Source organism: Heliangelus exortis, chromosome 2 (assembly GCF_036169615.1).
Source record: "Heliangelus exortis chromosome 2, bHelExo1.hap1, whole genome shotgun sequence".
Lineage (NCBI taxonomy): Eukaryota > Metazoa > Chordata > Aves > Apodiformes > Trochilidae > Heliangelus > Heliangelus exortis.
The window spans coordinates 99920133-99941045 of NC_092423.1; the positions used below are offsets into that span (position 1 = coordinate 99920133).

At 42.4% G+C, this 20913-nt stretch overlaps 1 protein-coding gene across 11 annotated transcripts in view; it reads right to left on the bottom strand.

The window, feature by feature from the left end:
• Window positions 1-20913, bottom strand: part of MTCL1 (microtubule crosslinking factor 1) — a 107320-nt gene that overhangs the window by 38007 nt on the left and 48400 nt on the right. For 5 of the 11 annotated variants that reach the window (XM_071737172.1, XM_071737173.1, XM_071737177.1 and 2 more), the window contains exons 4-6: window positions 12426-12485; window positions 5083-6408; window positions 3969-4124 (exon numbers count right to left, since the gene is read on the bottom strand). In XM_071737172.1, coding sequence (XP_071593273.1) covers window positions 3969-4124; window positions 5083-6408; window positions 12426-12485 — 1542 coding nt within the window. Of the gene's footprint in view, window positions 1-3968; window positions 4125-5082; window positions 6409-10257; window positions 10336-12425; window positions 12486-20913 lie in introns of all 11 variants that reach the window. The other 6 variants (XM_071737175.1, XM_071737174.1, XM_071737171.1 and 3 more) reach the window with 3 other exon arrangements.

Genomic DNA, 20913 nt, shown 5'->3' on the forward strand with positions numbered 1-20913 from the left:
TTACATCATAAAGGGTCTTTTAAGTCATTATATTGTCAACCTTTAAAGAATTTTCCATAGCAAGAAAGAATACAATTCATCAAAGTAAATTATTCTTGCTGCCCCTAATCTTGGTGGGAAGGAATACTGTCAGCACCAGTTTGTCTTTCTTCTTCCCATAACTTTGCGTCAGAGGAACAGTGGACATTAAGAGATACAACTTTCTATGTGGTCCTCATTTGTTGCTGTTTGGGATTTTTTTTTCCAGGAGAAAGAACAATTATAATGTATGAAACATTCATTATTTTCTTTCTGGGAAAACAAAGTCTTAAATCAGGGCAAGAGAAAAGGATGTATAAATTTTCAGCACATGGCTGGGAACTGCTGCAAAAGCCATCCAGCTGAAAAGCTCTCACATGGGATTATAAAAATTGCACAGAAGGATCATAGGCACTTCAAAACCAGCTAAAAACAGACCATACAAAATATAGGCTGAAATTATCATTGTATGTCCAAACTGGATCCATAGAGAGTGGTAAAGTGGTAAATGTGACTTACTTAATTTGCACATCACTGCATCTGGTTGATCCACACTTAACCCAGATATTAACTATGTTCTATATATCTTATGGGAATGGTGAGGAAAATGGTTAAACAGTGTAAGAACGGCCTAGAATAAATTATTCTTCAGTGTCAACTCTATCCACTTTACTACTTTGTGGTAGAGTTACTTTTTAAGACTTGCTCTCATGTCCTCTAGCCTATCTATTTTTATTTTAATCCTCTGGTGACAACTGGTTCTTTTTAAGTGATTGCAATTCAGTGGTGTTTCTTTCCATAACCAGGGAGTGTCAGAGATTTTGTGACATTTCTCTACACAGAAACAAATGTGTAAGTTTTTAAAAGTCATGTGTGAAGTAATACAAATCTGAAATGCAAAGATAAGTGCTTTTACCTTTACTGATATTTATCTCACTCAGGTAATATGCTGGTATATACTCAGGTATATACTTACAGATATCAGCAGAACTGACACTCTGAAGGAACAATCAGCTAGGACATACAGCTCCATTTTAGAGCATCAGGTATCAAATACTGCAACAAACTGTGTCTGGTCATTTGCAAGAATGAAATTTCTCTTCTACAGAATACCTTCTCATTCCTGAATAGACAGGAGGAGACTGTAGACTGCTTTAATGAAGCTGCCTTCGGTTTACGGATATTCCATTAGTAAAATTCACCAGATGAAAACTTATTTACCATTTTTCCCACTGGTTTCCATTTGTTGCCATAGTAATCCTTTGATTTGTGCCAGGCGTTTGCTCTATAAAGCTCTGTGTTGCCTTTTTTAGTTCCTTGATGTCTTTTAGTCAGGGCAATTCTCACTTTTTTCACTCTTTTTCTCTGGATGGTAAAGAATGATTTCTCCCTCCCACCATAACCTGGTGCTGCTAAGATCATGAATAATGGATCAAACATCCACCCCAACGGGCTCCAGCATCTCACAACAGCAGCTGAATGGGTTGTTTCAGCAAGAAAACAAAGCCCTGCTCTTATGGGGGTTTCAAGATACAATTTCCCTTGGACCGTGACTCTAACCCACCTCTTTAACATGCAAATACATACTAATAATATTGTTGAACTAACAACTGCTGTGTGATGCCCAAACAAAAGCAGATGTTTACAGTTAGGCTAGGGGGTAGTTTCAAGCACAAGTCAGTCTGCATTTGTTGTATTTAATCAAACAATTAGGCTCCCACGATGCTCATTTTTAAAAAGAGGCAGAATGGATAAGTGGAAGTCAGTTGGGAAAATTTTCATATTAAATCCAGTTTGGAATATTTAGAAAATTTAGCCTGGAATGTAGAAAAGCAGTTTTGCTTGGTTTAAAAGAAAACATTTGCCTTACTGAAATGAAATGTGTTCTTCTTAAGTTGAAAGTCCATACACAGTAAAGATCATCAATTAATTTTATCTATTGGACAGCGTGTATGTTTTCACTTCATAAGTTAAAGTAGACAATGGTTTACACGCAGCCATTTCTGCTGTGGGCATTGAAAGGTCTCAACCTCCATCTGAAATTTCTGGGGTAATAAAAAACCTCCTTTGGTATTTAAATAATATTCTTCCTGCTCATTCAGCTGGCACACACACATACAAAAAGGGTACTTTTTGCTAATGCATTGTATGAAACTGAAAAAGACTAAAATGACAAAATTATTTGGAAGACTCTTCTGCATCACTTAGGTTTGATCATTACAGACTAAAAGATTCCAATTGGCTGTCCACCCACTGAAAAATTTCAGTGTAAAGAAGTGTAATATTCTTTGTTGCTTAAGTAAACCTGACTGGAACATCTTCCATACTTTCTCAGTTTGGCCTTTTGAGCCCAAGCCTTGCTTACTTTTGACCACATCTTGACCTTGATTATAATTGCTGGCTTATTCCCTGTCAAGCATTGGTGTGAAAACTATCCATTCTCTGTTTAAACACAGTGTGCTGTACACAGTTTACACATCATCCCATCCTGTGAGAGGAAAAGATGATATTGTGCCAAAATTACCCAAATCCCTAATCTTAATAGAGGGCACACATATACAGGATTTGATATAATAAGAAGGCTGATGTGAGGTAAAAGGGAACAAAGGTGACAGAATTTAAACTGAGATATTGTAAACATTTGCTGTGGTGATTTTCTGACCTCATCTCATAACATTGACCCATACAATTACAAAAGTACTCATGCTGAACTGCAAGTTTTCTCTACCTCATCATCCCATTTCATAGCTGAGGAAGAGAAACTTTACCTTTCTGTGAGACTAAAGATGTCTTGGGTTTATCAGATAGTCCCCTGAATGAAAAGTTGGAAGAGAAGCTACTGAACAAATCAATTATTCTAATACTACCAAAACTCTGCATTGTCTGGATAGATTAAAACAAACAAAGCAAAACTAACAAAGAATTACCTGTGTTAAGATGAAGTGCTACTCTCTCTTTGAAATTCAGTAAAGCATCATGCTGCTTGGCTATCAGCTGCTCTGAAGCTTTTATTCCTACTCCTGCTTTCTATTGCTTGTTATCACTCACTCCCAAACCCAGCTGTCTCAAGCCAGCATTTTCCTTTTCCCAGACTCCAACAGGGGTTTCAGATATACTATGGCCTCTGCATGTGTTTTTAGTATTAAAAACACATTAAAACTCATCCCTCACTAGAAGGTACTCTAACCACCACAGTTTCAAGTTAGGTTTGGCATCCCAGTGGCCAACAGAAAAGTTTTTCAGTGTTCCAGCTTGCCTTTGCAGATACAGATTAGAAATTGTTTTCTTCAGGACCACTTGTAGTGCCTGGACAATCTATGTTTATGAGAAAGCAGCTAAGGAGATGTTTATTGAGGCTGGTATGGCCTCTGCATGGATGAAGTTTCAAATAAAAACTGATCAATGCTTTTGATGAATGGAAAAGTACTCAACAACCCAAACAATGGAGAATTCTGCTTTAAGCAAGTTCTTTTTGGAAGCTGCAGGGTGCTGTGTTCCCTGTTGAGAATCACCACGCACACCAGCATCAAACCCTCTCCTGTGCAGATTACTGACAGGCAAAATGCAAAGCGGTTTCTATCTGTAGATTTTCCAGATTTAAAATATCCAACAAGGTGAAACCTGGAAGCATGATCTCACATCAAGGATTACAGCCTCTTCCAGAGCTCCTTTGTTACTGTACCCAATTGCGGTGGGTCCCTGAGCCATATTTTTTTCCACTTAGCCATATTTTTTCCACTTAGTGAAGCTACTGGGAGCAGAGTGATGAGTCCAAAGTCAGGACCAATTTGCTTCTCTGAAACTGCAAGGGGGAAAAGAGGTCAACCACAAATTTCACAACAGAGGTGCTGTGTTTGGTCCAATTTACTCCCCCAAACCCTTGGCTTTTGTTACTCATCTCCTGCCTAAGGCAACAGGAGGCAGTGAGTAAGATGGGCTGCTTTGCTGACCTCTAGACTGAAACAGCCCTTGTCTCCTGGCCTGTAGAGTTTAATGTCTCCATCAGCTCTGCGGTGTGGGTCGGTGGTGGCTCGCTGGTGGTGAATCTCTCGCTCCTCTCCACGATCTTGTCTGAGCTGCCACTCCATCTGATCCCTCAGTTTGGACTGTTAGGTGCATGGGCGGTTTAGAACAAAAAAACAGAAGGACAGGAGGGAATAAAGAAAACAAAAATGGGTAAGGTAGATGACTGAAAAACTACAAGACAAAGAAAAGCGTGAACAGAAAAACCAACTTAAATACAGTGGCGTAAGAAAGTGAAGAGAACAGAACTAAAATGAGGATGAGCAAAATGATGGGCTGAAACATCTGAAAAGCAAAAAAGAGAAAGAGAGGAAAAAAGAATGCAAACACTGGTTATGAGGCGCATGCAATGGGGATGCATGAGTCAAACCAACAGCAAGCATACAAGTCATGAAGGATACAGGACACAAGGCTCTTCCTTCCTTACTTGTGCTGTGCAGAAAAGCCATATCCAGTGTGGCAGTTGTGGCAGCTTAGACATGCGCCCATGGGCAAGGCTTTAGGCAAGGCAGTCCTTCGCTGGCTACAGAGCTTCTCACCCGCTGCTCGCTTAGGGGAGTGAGCTGTAAGCAGGCTTTTCAAAACACATCACTTAGAAAACTGCATTTGCTTGGGTTCTTTTGGCAAGGCTTTTGAGAACACGCCTGACACTTTTACGAGAGAGAATAATAAAGACCTCTTCATGTTTCTTAGCAAGGCTGCTAATTTACATTCATCAGAATTTTAATTTTTTTTTTTTTTAAATTAATCTCCTCTTTTGTGGGGAAACACTGCTGTTAAGGACAAAAAGAAGTTGTATCTCTAGAGCACCAGTGGATTAGCCTTTTTGCCATGAGGAACCGCCTCTGAATCAAAGGAGTAGTGCAAAGAAACAAAAGAAAAAAAACCTATAAAGTGTTTGTTTAACATTACACACTTTTAATACATCGCAGGTCTGAAATCATAACAAAGCAGCTGTGAGGAAAATTAGCTCTAGGGTAGCAATGCCAGCAAGAAAGAGAAACAATAAGCAGAAAGAAGGCAAACAAGTGGCCGACCTACCTGGAAGTCGGTGATTAACTCCTTGCCCAGGTTACCAATGGGAGAGTCTCGAGACATGGACGTCATGGTGGATAGAAAACTGGAAGACTCTGTGAGATGGGGAAGAGGGGAGAGGTCCTCCATCTGCTCCTTCAGGCCCTCCCCGATGTGATCAACCTTCTCAAGGAAGGTCTGCAGCTCCTTGCGGAAGGCTTTCATCCTCGAGTTGATGGTGTCCAGAACCTCTGGTTCATGCTTATCTTCTCCCCTTTCCTCACCATTTTTGAAATCCTGCTCGGTGGATGGGCTGCTGGTTACGTGCACCTTTGCATCATAAATCAAGCTGTCCATATCAGTGATAAGGCGTTCCACGGTCCTCTCGAGACGCTCAGCCTCGTGTTTGATGTTGATTAAAGACTCGGTGTCCTCTTTCACCCTCGTGAGCTCGGTGGAGCACAGGTCGCTGACTTCCGATGGCTTCCCGCTCCCAAACCCTGATGTCTTTTCGTAAACTTCTTCAGAGTCGCTCTCACCCCCAATGGGGCCCTCTCTCTTTGGCTGGGGTGGGCGACCCTCTTCACTGTCGCTCTCCTTCTTCCCGGCATCGCTGTCGGCATCGCTGTCCCTGGGGCTGGAAGTCCGCAGGCCCAGGTGAGAGGCCAGATCGTAACGCTGGACGTTGGACATCAGGACCCTGTTCTCATACTGGAGCTTCATCACTTTCCCACTCAGCTCATTGATTTGCAACCTGGCTGACTTCAGCTCCTCTTGCAAGGTGCCACCACACTTGGACGCCGTGTCATCCAACCAGCCTGGCTCTTGGCCTGGCTCAAACTTGAATTTGTTCAGCTCGTTCGTCAGCTGCTTGTTGTGATCCTCGATTTCAGAGATTGATCGCCTCAGCAGTTCTGCTTCTTCTTCCACAAACTGAAGGTGCCGGCGCAGCTCTGTGGCTGACTCCACAGAGTCCCCGTAGGGCGAGGTAGGAATGCTTGAAATGTGGTCCCTGCTGAGACACTCTTTTTCATACTGGCACCTCATATCCTCCATCTCAGCCTTAATTCCCCTGTTCTCCACCTCCAGTTCCACTATTTTTCTGCCCAGTATGTTGGCTTCCTCCTCCACCAGCTTCAAACGAAGCTTCAGCTCGGCCTCCCTGGTGCTGGGTGGGCCCCCTGCCTCCCCAGTAGGCAAGGGACTGTCTACATCTCCATAGATGGACTTGTACTTCTGCAGCTCCTGCTCTAGTTCATCCTTCTCCCTCCCCAGTTTGGCCATCTTCTTACGCATCAGTGCCGCCTCCTCTTTGGCAAACTGGAGCTGGCATTTCAAATCAGCACTGTCCTCCTGCCAAGAATAATTAAAGCCCCCCCCCCAAGATTACATTAGAAGCACAATCAGTTGCTTATCTTCCAAAACCTCCACCTCCCCACCCTCTGAGCTGTATCTGTTAGGTATGCATACAACACACAGGCAGTGCTGCGCAAACAACACAGTTGACACAGTTCATGGCTTGATCCTGGTTAAATTGGCAAAGCAGCTTGACCAGAGTTAAAGAGGGGGAAAAAAATAAATCCGTGTGCCAGTCCAAGTGTTCAGTGATGCAAGAGTGCCAGCACAATGCTTAGTTTTCCTCAACTATCGAATAAATTTTGTGGAAAATAAGAATGACTCAAATGAAAAGGTGACATGATTTGTTGGCACTTTCTGTTCCATCTATGTTTAATGATACATTTGCTCCCTTTTAGGATCACAAAACAAAGACTACTAAGATGGATTTGCTCATAGTAATCCCAAATCTCAGGCTGCTCCAGCTAGAAAGCACATAAAAAAAGTGTGCCAAGATGCACAGTTGCCTTGCAAAGCGAGAACTGAATCTCACAATGCTGTGAACTAGCTGGAGTGCCTAACTCACTTTCTGAATGGGAAGCACTACTGTTGCCTCTGCTGCTGTTATTATTATTACAATGGATGAGACTGTGACCACTGTTTCTAGTATGCATAACTGTTCACGAGGGAGACTGGTGAAAACAAGTGGAAAAAGAAAGAATAACTCATTAAACGGCAGTTACATCCAAACCCATCCCATGTGAAAACCTGTGTTTTTCCGGAAGCACCAAGGTATTAAATGAGAGTTTGGTGATTTTGTGTGTGTTGTGCATTTCAAAGCGATGTGTCTCAACTCAAATGAAAACTTCAGTGTGTATTGTACTGAACTAAGACACAAGGTTAAGTAAATTCTAAGCCGATGAACAATTTCTTTGCATGAATCACTTTCATGAATTGTCATGGAGATACAGACACTTGGCCTTGTGAGAGACACATTTATCAGCATTAGCAGTATAATGGAAGGCAGGCTTTGAAAGATGATCTCTTGAGACAGCAGATTTCATCATTGTTGGTAGGCCATGTGGACATATGTGCAATTATCTATGGAAAGTTCATTTCAGTCTTGGGAGCACTTTTATCTTTCACAGCACCATTTTGTTATATTCCCTAACAATGGCAACCAAATCCAGAAGAAAACATGACAGACTTTAAACTTTTTACCCAGATCAGGCTATTAAAAAAATCAAAATATTTAGAAAACTAATTATGGCTCATAAACCTGAGAAAATTATCTAATTTCTAAAGCACACATCTTTGCAAATTGGTAATTGTGCCTTTTACATTACTTAGATTAATTTTGCCCCATTCTACTTAGATACATACTAATTGTGTCTTAATTGCAGCTATTAATATCTAAACAGACACAAAAGTAATTGGCTGTATATTTCTGAACTCAGTCAGCTTTCTTGTGGTGCTGCTTGGTGCCAGCTGGAAGTTTAAAATACTAAATAGTAAAAAAGTTACCTTAAATGTTAATAACATGATAGAGGTAAACAACAGCCAAAGTTTCTATTAATATGTGGTTTTCAGTGATTACCTGGAGTCAAACAGAACTGTGATTAGATGACTGACTAAAATTGTGGTCATTGTGTTTCTGGCACCAGAAATGTGAGTTTTCTATGGACACAATATGCATATAATTGATTAGCAGCAGAGTCTCTAGAAGATTGGATTTCTTTCTTACTGTCTCCTCACATACACACACCAACTCTTTTTTGCACATATACATGCAAATTGCTTTTTTCCTTACAACTCAAAACTACAAATCAAGTATCAGAATTAAACTTGGCAACACTCCATGCAGCCTCCACTGGAGTCAATCTCAGTTTTGGTTGCTCTGGCTGGATAAGGCTGTATGAATAAAGCATCATCTTTAAGCAGGGCTGCACAATACATTACCTCTGGTTTTCCTCTCATCAAAAATCAGTTTATTCCCACAGCTGTAGGCTTTGCTTTTAGGGAAAAGCAAAGATCACAAAGAAGGTTATACCCACACCAGTGCTGCACAGCAGAGCTCACAGGTGGGGTGATTACTCCCGTTTATTTATTTATCTGTTCAGCAGCTTGGAAATAATCGCATCTGACATCTTCCTTATTCTGTCTTTGTCATCCAGCATTTTTTCCTGTGCTTCTTGTCTGCCTTTGGCAGCAAGAGCCCAGCCATCAGTGGCACGAGCTGGCACCTCCTGGCTGAGGGCAGCTGGAGCAATGCTGGAAGGGCCAGGCTGCTCACAACCCTCTCTGCCAGGCTGGGAGCACCAGGGGCCAGCTCCTCCCTGGAGCTTGGAGCAGGCTCCAGCCTGACTCCCAGCGAGCTTCCAGCTATAGAAATAACAGTCACAGAATGGCACATGGAAGAACACACTCAGCATTTTGAAGCTTTTGAAGAAAAGGGAAAGGCTTCATTGGGTTTGGGGTCAGGGCCCCAGTGTTATTGCTCGGCATCATCGCATGACTCAATGCATCTGCAGAGTTGGCACGTTGCTACAACAGGACAAAACCACCCTTAATTTCTTGTAACAGCATTACTTTACTGCTAGGCTTTGTCTATGAAAACAAGAAAAGGATCACATTTTTAACTTTTGGTTTTTGCAAGAGCCAAAACAAAAAGGGTTTTCTGTAAACAAACACAAAGCCTCATACAAAACAACAGAGCCGATGGATGTTATTCTCTCCTGCTAAATATGGATCCCATCTGGAAAGGTGAGAAAGCTCTAGATCTTCCCTGTTTCTCTGCCAGGGAACATGACTACTGAAAATCCCATTCCCCGGACAGCTTTTTTTCCAAAGGAAAAGAATGGTCTGGAGAGATTTATCAGCCAGATTGAAGCACGCCAGAAAGGTAGGACTCCAACTTTCATGCATCTGTCCCTCTGAAACTTTGTGTACAGAAATATCAGTGATTTCTTGATCAGTTGAAACCAAGTAAAAACAGCAAGAGGAAGAGACACCTATACAGGCAAGTGGAGTTTTGACACGTAAGGCAAACTAAGGAGAGGGAAAATCACCAAAATTAAAAATAGTTCATTATTAGTTGAATCAGGAATTAAAAGAATTAAAAGAATTTAAAGAATTAAAATAATTAAAAAGAATTCAAAGAAATTTAAAGAATTAAAAGAAGTGGGGGAATGTGGAAGGAAAATGTAGTCTTTCCACTGTTTTGGAGGAACAAGAGGTTTGAATCCCAGGGGCTGAAAACTGGGCTACAGTACAGCCTGACTGTATGTCACATCCTATATGTGGGTACTTTCCTAAAAGGTGGGGCAGAATGCATAGAAAAGAAGGAACCACAGTGCAAAAATGTTCCATCAGTTATGGTCTTAGTCATGGACTTTAAGAGATCATTAAGGATAAATGGGAATTAATGAATACTGATAGGGATTATTTGCATGCAATGACATCACAGCTCTGCATGACACTTCAGAGGGATGTTAATGGAAGAAAAAAAAAAGCAAAAAGAAAAAAACCCAGATGCCTCCCTACAGAGCCTGCAGTCTAATTTACACAAATGTAGAACGTGGAGATAAAGAAATGAAACTTAAAGGAAAAAAATGAACTTAATTTCATTATGCAATGTAAACGATGTGCTGAGAACGAAGAGCTGATCAAAAATTCCCAAATACGATATTTCTTTTCTGGCAAGAAGACACAAAGATAGATAGAGACCAACACCATCTCTTCTACCACCACCACCGGCTCCAGGGAACTGCCAGGCAGAAGATGGGTAAGCGGCTTTGGAGTTGCAAGTCTGACAACAGGGCAGTAAGACCAGCACCCAAGCATCTGGCTGAGTGCCAGCATTCCTACCTTACGTTGGAGAACCACTTTTCTTTGTGTTTTGCCTGGTGCCTGGCATTTTCCAAGAAGCTCCGTTTTGCAATTCTGCTGAATAAAAACTTTTTTTCTTCAATACGGCTAGAGGCAGGTAAACACTACTATGAATTCTGCTTTTACACCACTTCCAGACAATCATATTCACAGGTATTATCTACTTGCTGTGCCCTTTGGTGGGAGTGATGTCTGAACCTAATTTTCACCATGAACTCCCAGTGTGTAAAAGCACTGCTCTTGCCTCATGCTATACGTATCTGTAAGCAGGGGAATGCACAGAATCTAAGTTTGTGGTTGCTTTTCATAAAATATCTAGAGGGTATTTCAACTTAATTCAGGGCAGCTGTCCCTGAAAAGCAGTGTTTTGAACCTCCTGGGATGTGTCTTTTCTAACCACTTTGGGCAGTGCCACAGGACCCTGTGGCTTTTTGACCAGGCCTAGTCACTTCCTCTGGTGTATTCTAGCTACAACCAGCACTTCTATCTGAAGGCATACCCCAGTTTGGACACAGCTCTGGGTAGCACCCTGGAGTTGGGAGATAGCTAGGGCATGCACCTATAGGCTGGGTTATGTCAATATATAAGATTGTTTCTTGGTGTTCCCTAGCCTAAATAATTGCTGAAGAAAACTGAATGGCCACCTTGCACAGTGCTGTTGCAATGGTTTTCATTTTCAACCCCAAATCCTTTGCTTTCACGAGTTACAATGTGTGTGTACATGATAAAGGGTTTTTAAAATCCTGTGTGGTTTTCAGTATCACTTCCCCACAATGTGAGTGGAGTGGAGTAGAGCTGACCCAGGGTTACTCACATAATTTTGTGAAGTCCTTTTTAAAGCTTTCCAAGGTAAACTACAGCTGTTGTTAATACCTGGATCTGGGTGGAGGGAGCAAGCACAAGGAATCTATTCCCTCTGCACTGCTCTGTATTTCCAGGGATGAGGAAAGGAAGGACAGTGCTGCCTACAAACCCTGGTGGACACAATGTGCCTTCAAGTAGCTTCATCTGTGATTTGCATGTGTGTGGGCATATATACTTCATCCATATTATATTCCATACATATTTCATCCATGCATTTTACAGACTCACAGAAAAACAAGGTCTCTGACCTGATCTATGATTTAAATAATTATTATTAGAAGGTGCTGCAGGCAGAAAGCCTGGTGCCCCATTTTAAGGTCTGATTAAGCTGTGCTGGTGCTGGTGTTGGCTCAGTGGGGATGTTTGGTCTACTGTGTCCTTGGGAAGCTGGCTGCAGCCTCTGGCCAACAGCAGAGGCCCTGGTCTGCCCACCATACCCTCTCAAGACCAACATGTTGCAATGATTTACTATGATCATTATTACAAATCAATGGATTTCAAGACTATTGACTCAGAGAGGACCCAAAGGGTCTGGGTTGTATGCAGTGGGCCTATTGAGGGGGCAGCAGAGGAGGTGCAACCTTTCTCTGAGGAAGGCATGATGTCACTCTTGGCTTTTTTCTAGAAGTGAAACACTATCCCCATCTCTCCTGCTATAAACAGTAACTGCACGGGTGCTGGGAAAAGCTTTAACTCCTACAGTCTGCACAAAAAGCAGAGGAAATTGGGCAGACCACTTCCCTGAGAAGGATCACCCGATGGGATTTCAACAAAACCTGGGTCCAAAGGGAGGTGGAATGGGCATCTTAGGCACTGTGTGATTGCCCCCTCTGAGCCTGTGGGAGCACAAGTTCACACGCTGACCCTCCAACACCAGAAAGAAACCAAGCCCAGGGCTGCTACACGAGAGCTCATGTGGTGTCACTACAGTGTGTCAGCTGCATTCCCTGCCAGGATGCTCATTAGCTCAAAATCTTTGGCACCGTGTATAAATTTAGTTGGTCCCTGAGCTGCGATCCAATTTGTGAGGCAAGATGATTTTCTCTTCTTGTAGAAAACCTGCAGCCTGAATCTATGGATACAAGCACAGAGAGCCTGAGAAGCTGTGTGGTTTAGAGATCACACTTGTGTCCTAAATTGCTTCTACATTATCTCTGGGATGTCTCAGTAGATTAAGGCCTAATTGCACTCTACTTAACGTGCCTGATAGCCCTGTCAACACCCATAAAAAGAAATCTGCAGTTTTATCATGTGCTTTTGCTCAAAAGTCTTGAAAACCATACCTGTGTAAACGTCTTTTTTTCCTTGTGCATTTCTCTGCTGCCTCTTCTCTTCAGGGAACTCTGCAATAGAAGCAACAGTGAGTTATAGATAAGCTAAACAGAAAGACTGCAAATTTGGCAAGGCTCACCGTAAAACTAATTAGGGTGAAAGCAAGAATATTCTCCTAAGCAGCTGGGGCGTTAATTTTTCACAGAATCACAGACTAGTCATGGTTGGAAAGGAGCTCTGAAATCACTGAGTCCAACCATACACACAAGCAACAAGCAAAAAAACCAAAATAAAACAAAACAAAAACCAAACCCAAAACAAACCCACGAAACAGCCCCTCTACAATCTTAGCCAATAGAGCATGACCTGAAGTGCCACACGTACATGATGCTTCAATACTTCCAGGGTATTTTCTCATTAATCACTAAAAAACCCAAGATGATTAGGGCCTTCTCCCTGTATTTTTCAGTGTACAAAATTTCCCACGAAAAAAAAAAAAAAAGGAATAGAATTAGTTAAAAGTTCACTGAGGGGAAAAAAAAAATCCCTTTTCTTCTCCTCTGGACCACCACAATTTTTGGCAAAACCTTCTTTTTGCATGGGGCAATGATTTATGTTTGATTAATCCAGGGCAGAAGTCCAAGTTACTCACAGTAGATGTGAAACACATTGTGGGAACCTCAGAGGAAAGCAACCCAAAAACATTAAAAAAAGGGACATGCATGTTTAAGCTATGTGGCCTAACATTACTGGCTAATGCATTTTAGCAGACCTAGTAAGGAGCCCAAACACAGAACAGGTAATCCTCCAGGTATTTCTGAGTTTACTTTATAAATTAGGTTGGATTGGCTTTGCAAAACTTCTCATCACTTTATAAGTTTGGTTTTCAGAAACCTCTCAGCACCCAAATGGAAAAAGACGGTTTTCTTGAGAAGAGGGAGGTTGGAGCACCATCAGGGTGTTATCAGTGTTTGTACTGTCTTGTGTCTCAGCTGACCAAGTTCAAACTGGTATGATCTGGGTCTACTTAGGAAAGACGTCATTTTGACTTTTTTAGGATGAAGTATCAGAGGGGAATGATAGCTACTGCTCAAATTAAGTGACAAGCTAGAAATTATGGAGTCGTTTGAATTCAAAGCTGGCTCTATTGTGTTGTCTGTGCTTAGAGCCTTAAGGCTGATATTCCCCAGGAATCACTCTGACATTGCAGCCTCTTATTTACTGCTTCTGTTTGTGTTTGTTCTGCAGGGAACAATTTTCCAGCTGAGGCAAAGCCTGGACTGTCACGGGCTTGCCCACAGAGTGCTTCCCCTCTGTCCCCTGCTACAGAGTATCCTGCCTGGACCAGCACTATCTTCTGCATCCAATGGGCTAACTCCTAGTCTCTATAACCAGCATTAAGCCAGAGCTGCCAAACGTCAGCCCAGCAGAGAGGAAGGGAAAGGAGGGAGAAGCATCCTGTTAATTAGCTGAGTCCAGTCTCGTGCCTGGATGACTTCTGGCAGAAAACATGATGGGAGCTCAGGGACAGGCACACACACTCCATGCAAACCCAACCGAAAGCTTTTTGGGGCTTTGTGGTTCCTCACTGTTCAGCTACGCAGCTACTGCAAATTATAATTATTGCATACTAAGACAAATCTCTCCTTCTGCTATTTGTTACACACAGTTAAGTAGTTAAAACCCATTCATATGCGGCACCATATGCCCAAGATGTACTACCGTTTATTTTTTGCTAATCTGCTCTCTTCTTTAATCCAGTGATTTCCTATAACTAATGAAGCTGAATAACAGAAATAAAAGAAACACTTTTTTTTTTTTTTTTTTTTTTTTTTTTTTCCCTTGGATACTTAATCTGTTTAATGAAAAAAGACTTTAAACACTAAAAACATCATATGAAAACCTGTTACACAAGCTTAGCCTGTTGCACAAGCTTAGCCAGGATAAACAGTTAGTTTTGTGGTTTTTCTTTTCCTTTTTTAAATGTGGTGTTATTCTGGAAACAGATAGATAAATGAAAGCAGTCAGCTACCAGTCAGTAGCACGAAGCCCTGGCATAAAAGATGTGGTTCTTAGAGTCATGGATGAGACTACCAATTTCTGTAGAGGTCTCAATGCATGATTGTAGCAAACAGCTACCAAGCACGCTAGAAAAGTAAAGCCTTCTGTCAAATCCTAAAAACCTCTTGCTGTTACTTACAAGCAAAAGTTACACTTAATTGCATCCAGACTAGGGCTTATAAATTCATGGGCAAGAGAAAGTAATAAAGCCTTTGCTCTGTTATACAGGATAATAGTTGAAAAGCAAGGGGAAGATAATTAAAATTTAGGTAGGAGACATGGATGACACACTGAGAAAGAGGCAGGTAAGGATCTGGCTTTGGAAGCTCAAAGCTCCACTCCTCACTGAAAAAAAGGAAAGCATTTCACAGATCCAGACTAACAAGTCTGAAACATACTGCCCTAGATGGGGGCTTGCTTTAAGCATTTTCACACTGTCCTGCTCAGTTTGTGTAAGAACAACCTTCTCATCAGAACTCGTCTGGGAGATTGCCTTGTATTTTCATAATGTTGAGACTCAACCTTAGGCTGAGTCTGCCATCAGAGTAAGAAAAATAGGAGACAGTTACCCCTGGGAGCTACGAGTGGATTACAGGAAGAAACCTCACTCCCATGTCTCAGTGGAAGACCAGAAACACAGGCATGGCAACAAGGGACAGCCTGGCCAAAACCCCCTAAGCCCTATATGAGACATCTTCATTTCACCACTGTGGGACCAGGCTGCACATGTGTATGAAACACCAACAAAAATAGCTGATACTTCAGGAGGACTAAGGGCAGAGGGTGCTGCTGAAAGAAGTAAGTGAAACACACTACAAGCTTGAATTATTTAAAATGTAAAGTGGTGCAATAAAGGTGCATTTCTCTTTGATGTACAGGAGGTTGGCACCAGAAGCTGATACAAATTCATGCTAAAAAGGAACAATTCTATACTATTTTTTATACTCAAGAGACTAACCAGGGTTGACCATCTATCAACAAGCCTTACAATGATGCTTAAAGAAGATTTTATTAGGCCTTTGGTTAACACAGTCTCTTAGGAAAGAGGTTTTTTGCTATATATTTCCCAGCTTCACCTTTTCACTGCAAGTCATCACCACGCCTTGAGTCTACCGAAGAGACTTAATACAGGCGGATAAAAAAATGCCCAGTGTTTTAAAATTAAACTTCCTAAAAGAATACTGGATCCAGCTGCAAGAATATTAACAGCAGAAAGAGATACAATTATTTTCAGTTTCCCTAGGAGCCTAGCATGGACAGGAAGAGAGAATTTGTGTCTTTTAGTGAATTCCATTATTAGCAGGTCCAAGAAGAGTCCCGCAAACTGAGCAGTGACAGTGAGACTGCCCTGATGGGGAACTGCAAGCAAGCAGGAGTCAACGTGCCAGAATTAGAGGTTGAGCAAGACATGGAAATAAAATTTGAGTTAAACTCAATCATACATGTAAACACACAGTATGCCCTAACTTTTCATACTGAGGCAATCGCTGCGTAGGATGAGCACAGAGCTGCAAGGAGAAGGCATCAGAGAAGGACCTGAAAAATAAGAAGAGAGAATCAAGAGTCCCTAAGAGCTGCCAGCCTGTCACTTTCTTCAGTGCTATAAAGAGAAGCAAGTAATTGTGGGTGCTGTCTGGCATCTGCAGGCAAGCATGGGTTTGCTATCATATGCACATCAAACTGAACCTGCAAAAATCAGGTAGTCAGCCATGGAACTGACAATGTCTGCAACTTAAAATCAGAGAGGCTGGCTTGGAAAGTCCAGCCCTGAAGGCAATTTCTATCAGTGTGATGTGCAAAGAGTTATGCACGAGCAACACACTGGGGTTTATGAGATGTATAAATAATGTTATGTGTGCAACGATGGCTTGCTACCAATTGCTTTGAAATGGATAATCACAATTTTCATTTGCATTCATTTGAAGATACTGCCTGGAAGAGATCTGACAGTACTTTTAAAAAATAGTACGGGTGAATGACCAAATCCACTTGCTCTAAATACAGCAGTAGATGAAGCAGGCTGCTTTCAGATTACCAGTATCTGCAAGGCTAACGTCCTCAGAGTTGCACATTGACATTTCATAATAAAAGGAAAGGTCTTGCTAGCTACTGAGCCCACTCATGTTCCGGAAGGAACAAAACATCCAGAAAGACCACAATCTCTGCCCCTGCAGTACATGACTCATTGGGAGATCTTGCCAATGGACCAGCTCTTTCATACTACATTTCATAATTTGTATTTCGATCAGTCTCCAAGAAAAATCAGTGATTTAAATGAAGATAATTCTGCTTGGCATGAATGTGAATCAGAAGAAAACCAGACCCACTTGTAACAGATGGTCAGAAGGTGCTTCATCCCCAAGTGATGTAAACCAGCATTTGTTAACTGCATCACTAATTACTGCTCAGGAATGCCTTACTGCAAGCATTTTCCATGTACTTTGCAGGACTGCATAGAAAGATTATGACAGAGGATGAAAAAAGAAGGGAATCTCCATGCTCCTTCTCTGGCAACTCTGCTCCACACAAATCCAGCACTGCTGGCCACTGCATATAGTTTCCCTCTCAACTTTTTGCAGCTTGGGACCTGTCATACCCTGATATTGAGGAGGTGCATTACTCATCTTCATCTCACTGCTTCTGAGCTACGCCTGCTTGCCCAGTCCAATAGATAAAAAAAAAAAACAACAACTTTTAGCGGAGTTCTGTCACTCTCAAACCACCAATGGACAAACTCTAACAAATGTCGCACTGAAAGAGCATGACCAGGACGTGTTTCTTCAGGAGAGGCAACTTTCAGGTGTCTCACTGCAGGTTTCTGAAACCTGGCTCATTTAGCTCATTCTTCCTGGCTCATTTGGTGAAAAGGAAGCATTTCCTTTTCATTTTTTTTTACAAAAAGTTTCACTTTTTTTTCTACAAAGGATGTAGTAACATCCCTTTTTTTTTATTTTATTGGTAGGACAGAGTGGCCTTTCTATTCTTTCTTAAGGCCTGAATTGTCTCCAAAGTACAGGTGTCCAACCAAAGTTTTGCTTTGCTGCCTTTGCTTTGCTGCTTCTGTATGACAATGACTATGGTGGACTCCCATCTGTATCTATGGGATGGTTAACAGAATTGGAAAATACAATGAAATTCTAATTGCTTTTCAATTGCTGCAGACCCTTTAGAAAGACATCTCACCAAGCCCTGATAAAGCTGTGTTTGACACGTGATCTATATCTGCATTCATTCCCACATGTGTTTCATTTACTAGAAACCTCTCTATACCACAATACCCATCATACACATGACCTAGCGAAGCAAGCCATGTCTGAAATATCACAAGCACTACAGTCGAGGATAAAAGCCATCCCTTGAGTAAAAAAGCAGCAAAGCACACTGGCTTTCAGCACCAGCTTAAATTTCCCTAACGCTGCATTACTCTATTGTGCTAAGATCATGAATAGGGGCTTTGGAGGAGCCTCTTTCTTTTGCCTCTTACCACTAAACCGCCGGCTGTCTCTCATGGCTTCCCAGTGCCCTTTGCTTGTGGACTGACACTGTCGTGATATTCTCTGGCTTGGCATTTACAAATAGCTTGGTGTGAAAGGCCTGGGAGTGTGCTGAAGGTAGGGAAGCAGCAGGGTTGCACTCGCTGCATGCAGCCCTGGAAGGTGAGATGGCAGCTCTCAGGTGGATGGGGGATAGCTGGGCTGCTCAGTGTTCAGCTCATGACTCACCATTTCACTTAATATTTTGCCACTGGAGGCTGACAGGAGGACCAGAAATCGTGTTTATTAATATGATAATTATATAATTATGATAGCAAGAACTGGTAAACAATTTCAACCTGATGATGTAATAATTTATATTCACATAATTAATGAAATCCTGCAGGAGACAGCTGAGATCCTAAATTCTAACTGGTATACCACCATCTAATGCAGTGCTTCTGCTTTTCTTAATAACTTCTTGAATTCATTAAAACGTATTTTAAAAAAAAGTCTGTCCTATTTTGTTGAGACATAAACCACCCAAATTACATCACTTGCGTCATAATATATAAAGAAAATTATAACACGCTGAGACCAAACTTTACTCCTTTTTGGTTTGGTTTGTTTTTTTCATCCTATTTCAGGTGAAGAAAGACAGAAAGGAGCCAGACAGATCACTGCAGACATTGCTTCTCTCTCTCCTGCCACACCAGTGCTGTGGTTGTGATGTGCTGAGAGCAAACACGTGCAGCTATTAAACACAAGTTCCCCATGCTGTGCCCATCCCTTAACCCCCCATCTCAGGCATACCTGTTAACCCTTTGCCGTGGCACCACTTTGCTCCCAGCCCCTGTGTTGCATGGAAAGCACAGCTCCATGTCCCTCCCAAACCTGCCAGCCCTCTACTTCTCCACCCCCACCATGTTACTGGGACTGCCCACCCTCCCCTCCCCAGTGGCACAGGAGGGGATTCCTCTACCCGAATTCCTCCACACCATCTGAGCCCCAGCCACCCAGTACCAGCCCATTCCTGGTCTCAGCACGTGGGCCACAAGCCATGTCAGCTTGCAGCCCTTTTGGAAAGGGCTCATTCAAGAGCCAGGCCTAATCCAAGCGGTATGTGCTGCGCTGACACTGCCTGAGCCCTGTAATTACCTCATTAGTGTTATATCGCAGCAGACAGCCCGTGAAAAATGTGCCAGGCACTGTGTACACACAGAAACAGACCTATCCTGGAATGGTTTGCCAACAGGGAGAGTGCTCCTGATCTGCCACAAAGCCCTGTGTAATAATACGCTGGTGAGGCTGCACCTCAAGGATCGTGTTCAGTTCTGGGCCCCTCACTACAAAAAGGACATTGGGCTGCTGGAGGGAGTTCAGAGAAGAGCAGCCAAGCTGGTGAAGGGGTCTGGAGAACAGGTCCTGTGAGGAAAAGCTGAGAGAATTGGGAATGTTTAGTTGGAGAAGAGGAGACTTATTGCTCTCTACAACTTCCTGAAAGGAGGTTGTAGGGAGGTGGGTATTGGCTTCCTCTCTCAAGTAACAGGACTAGGGAAAATGTCCTGAAATTGTGCCAGAGGAAGTTTAGACTAAATATTAGGAAGAAGTTCTTTACTGGAATTGTAGTCAGGCTGCTCAGGGAGGTGGTGTAGCCACCATCTCCGGAGGTATTAAAAACACATGTAGATGTGGCACTTCAGGACATACTCCAGTGGGCGTAGTGGTTTTTTCTGGGTTGAACCTGGTGATCTCAGAGGTCTTTTCCAACTGTGACAGTTCTATGATTCTGTGGGCCTGATGCCAATAGCCCAGGACATGCTCCAGCTGCTGTTATCTTCTCTACCTCTCTGGACAAAACAGGTTGCAGGGAAGACAAAACAACTTGTAGGGCTTTTTAAAGCCATTTTCTTTTTTGGTCTGGTGACAACACTTACTGCAGCAGCCTGGGCAAACTAGACAACTGGTAGAGAAACCAAATCCTTTGAAATAGCCCCTGACAAACCTGCTCAACCTTCTGCCATCCACACTGCAGTGCCCACCTTGCCCAGTGCTAAATGCAGACTACCTAAAAACAGAGGCGAGATGTCCTACCCTCCTCTTCTCCCTGAAAAAATGCTATATAACCCATTCTTTTTCTTTCTGAGGGACCATAGCAAATGTCCTGCTGTCCTGCCACATGCATATTCAGCAGTTCAGAGGGGAACTGCTGGCAGGCAGCCGGACAGGGCTGGCTTTAGAAAGCTGGACTGCAAGCCAGGTGTACTTGGAGAGGTGATTAGGAGTTTGAATTTCCAAAGGAAGACAATATGAGAGCATTTACTGCTGTGATCAATGCACACCCAGCTCGGCATTTCCTGTACCTCAGGTAATCTACTACAAGCATAAATATTGTGGGTTTGTTTTTTGTTTCATTTTGGTTTTTTTTCAGAAGAAGACTAAGAAGGCAGTATATGCACAAGGAGAGATACCTGCTCTTCAACTGCAGAGACAGAGACTGCTCATTTAGAAATCATTTAGAAAGCACTGTTATGTAGCTACTGGTCCCAGTATCAGGACAGCCCTCAGCACAAACAGGAGAGTTTGGCAGTGATGGAACCAAGCACAGTTAGCCATGATTCGGACAGTGCTGGTAAAGGAGAGGAGGGGAGCCGGGTGAAGCCCCAAGCTCACGCTACGTCAGCAGGTTACTGAAGCAATTTACAGTACTGAGAGAGGGAGAAAACACACATCTCTGCAATTTCTGCAGTGTTCAAGGTATAGGTGCAAAAAGAAAATCTCACAGAGTCTGAAACAGAAAGAATATTCTTGGAAGTCTTTTTGCAGAGAAAGATACTCAGAGCTGCAAGACATCTGTGCTTTCTGCACTAATAGATCAACAGCCACACGACTGGTTTTTCCATTGGGGATGGAAAGAAAAATTTTCCATAAGCAGAAAACAGTAAGTAAAAGCATATTCAATCTC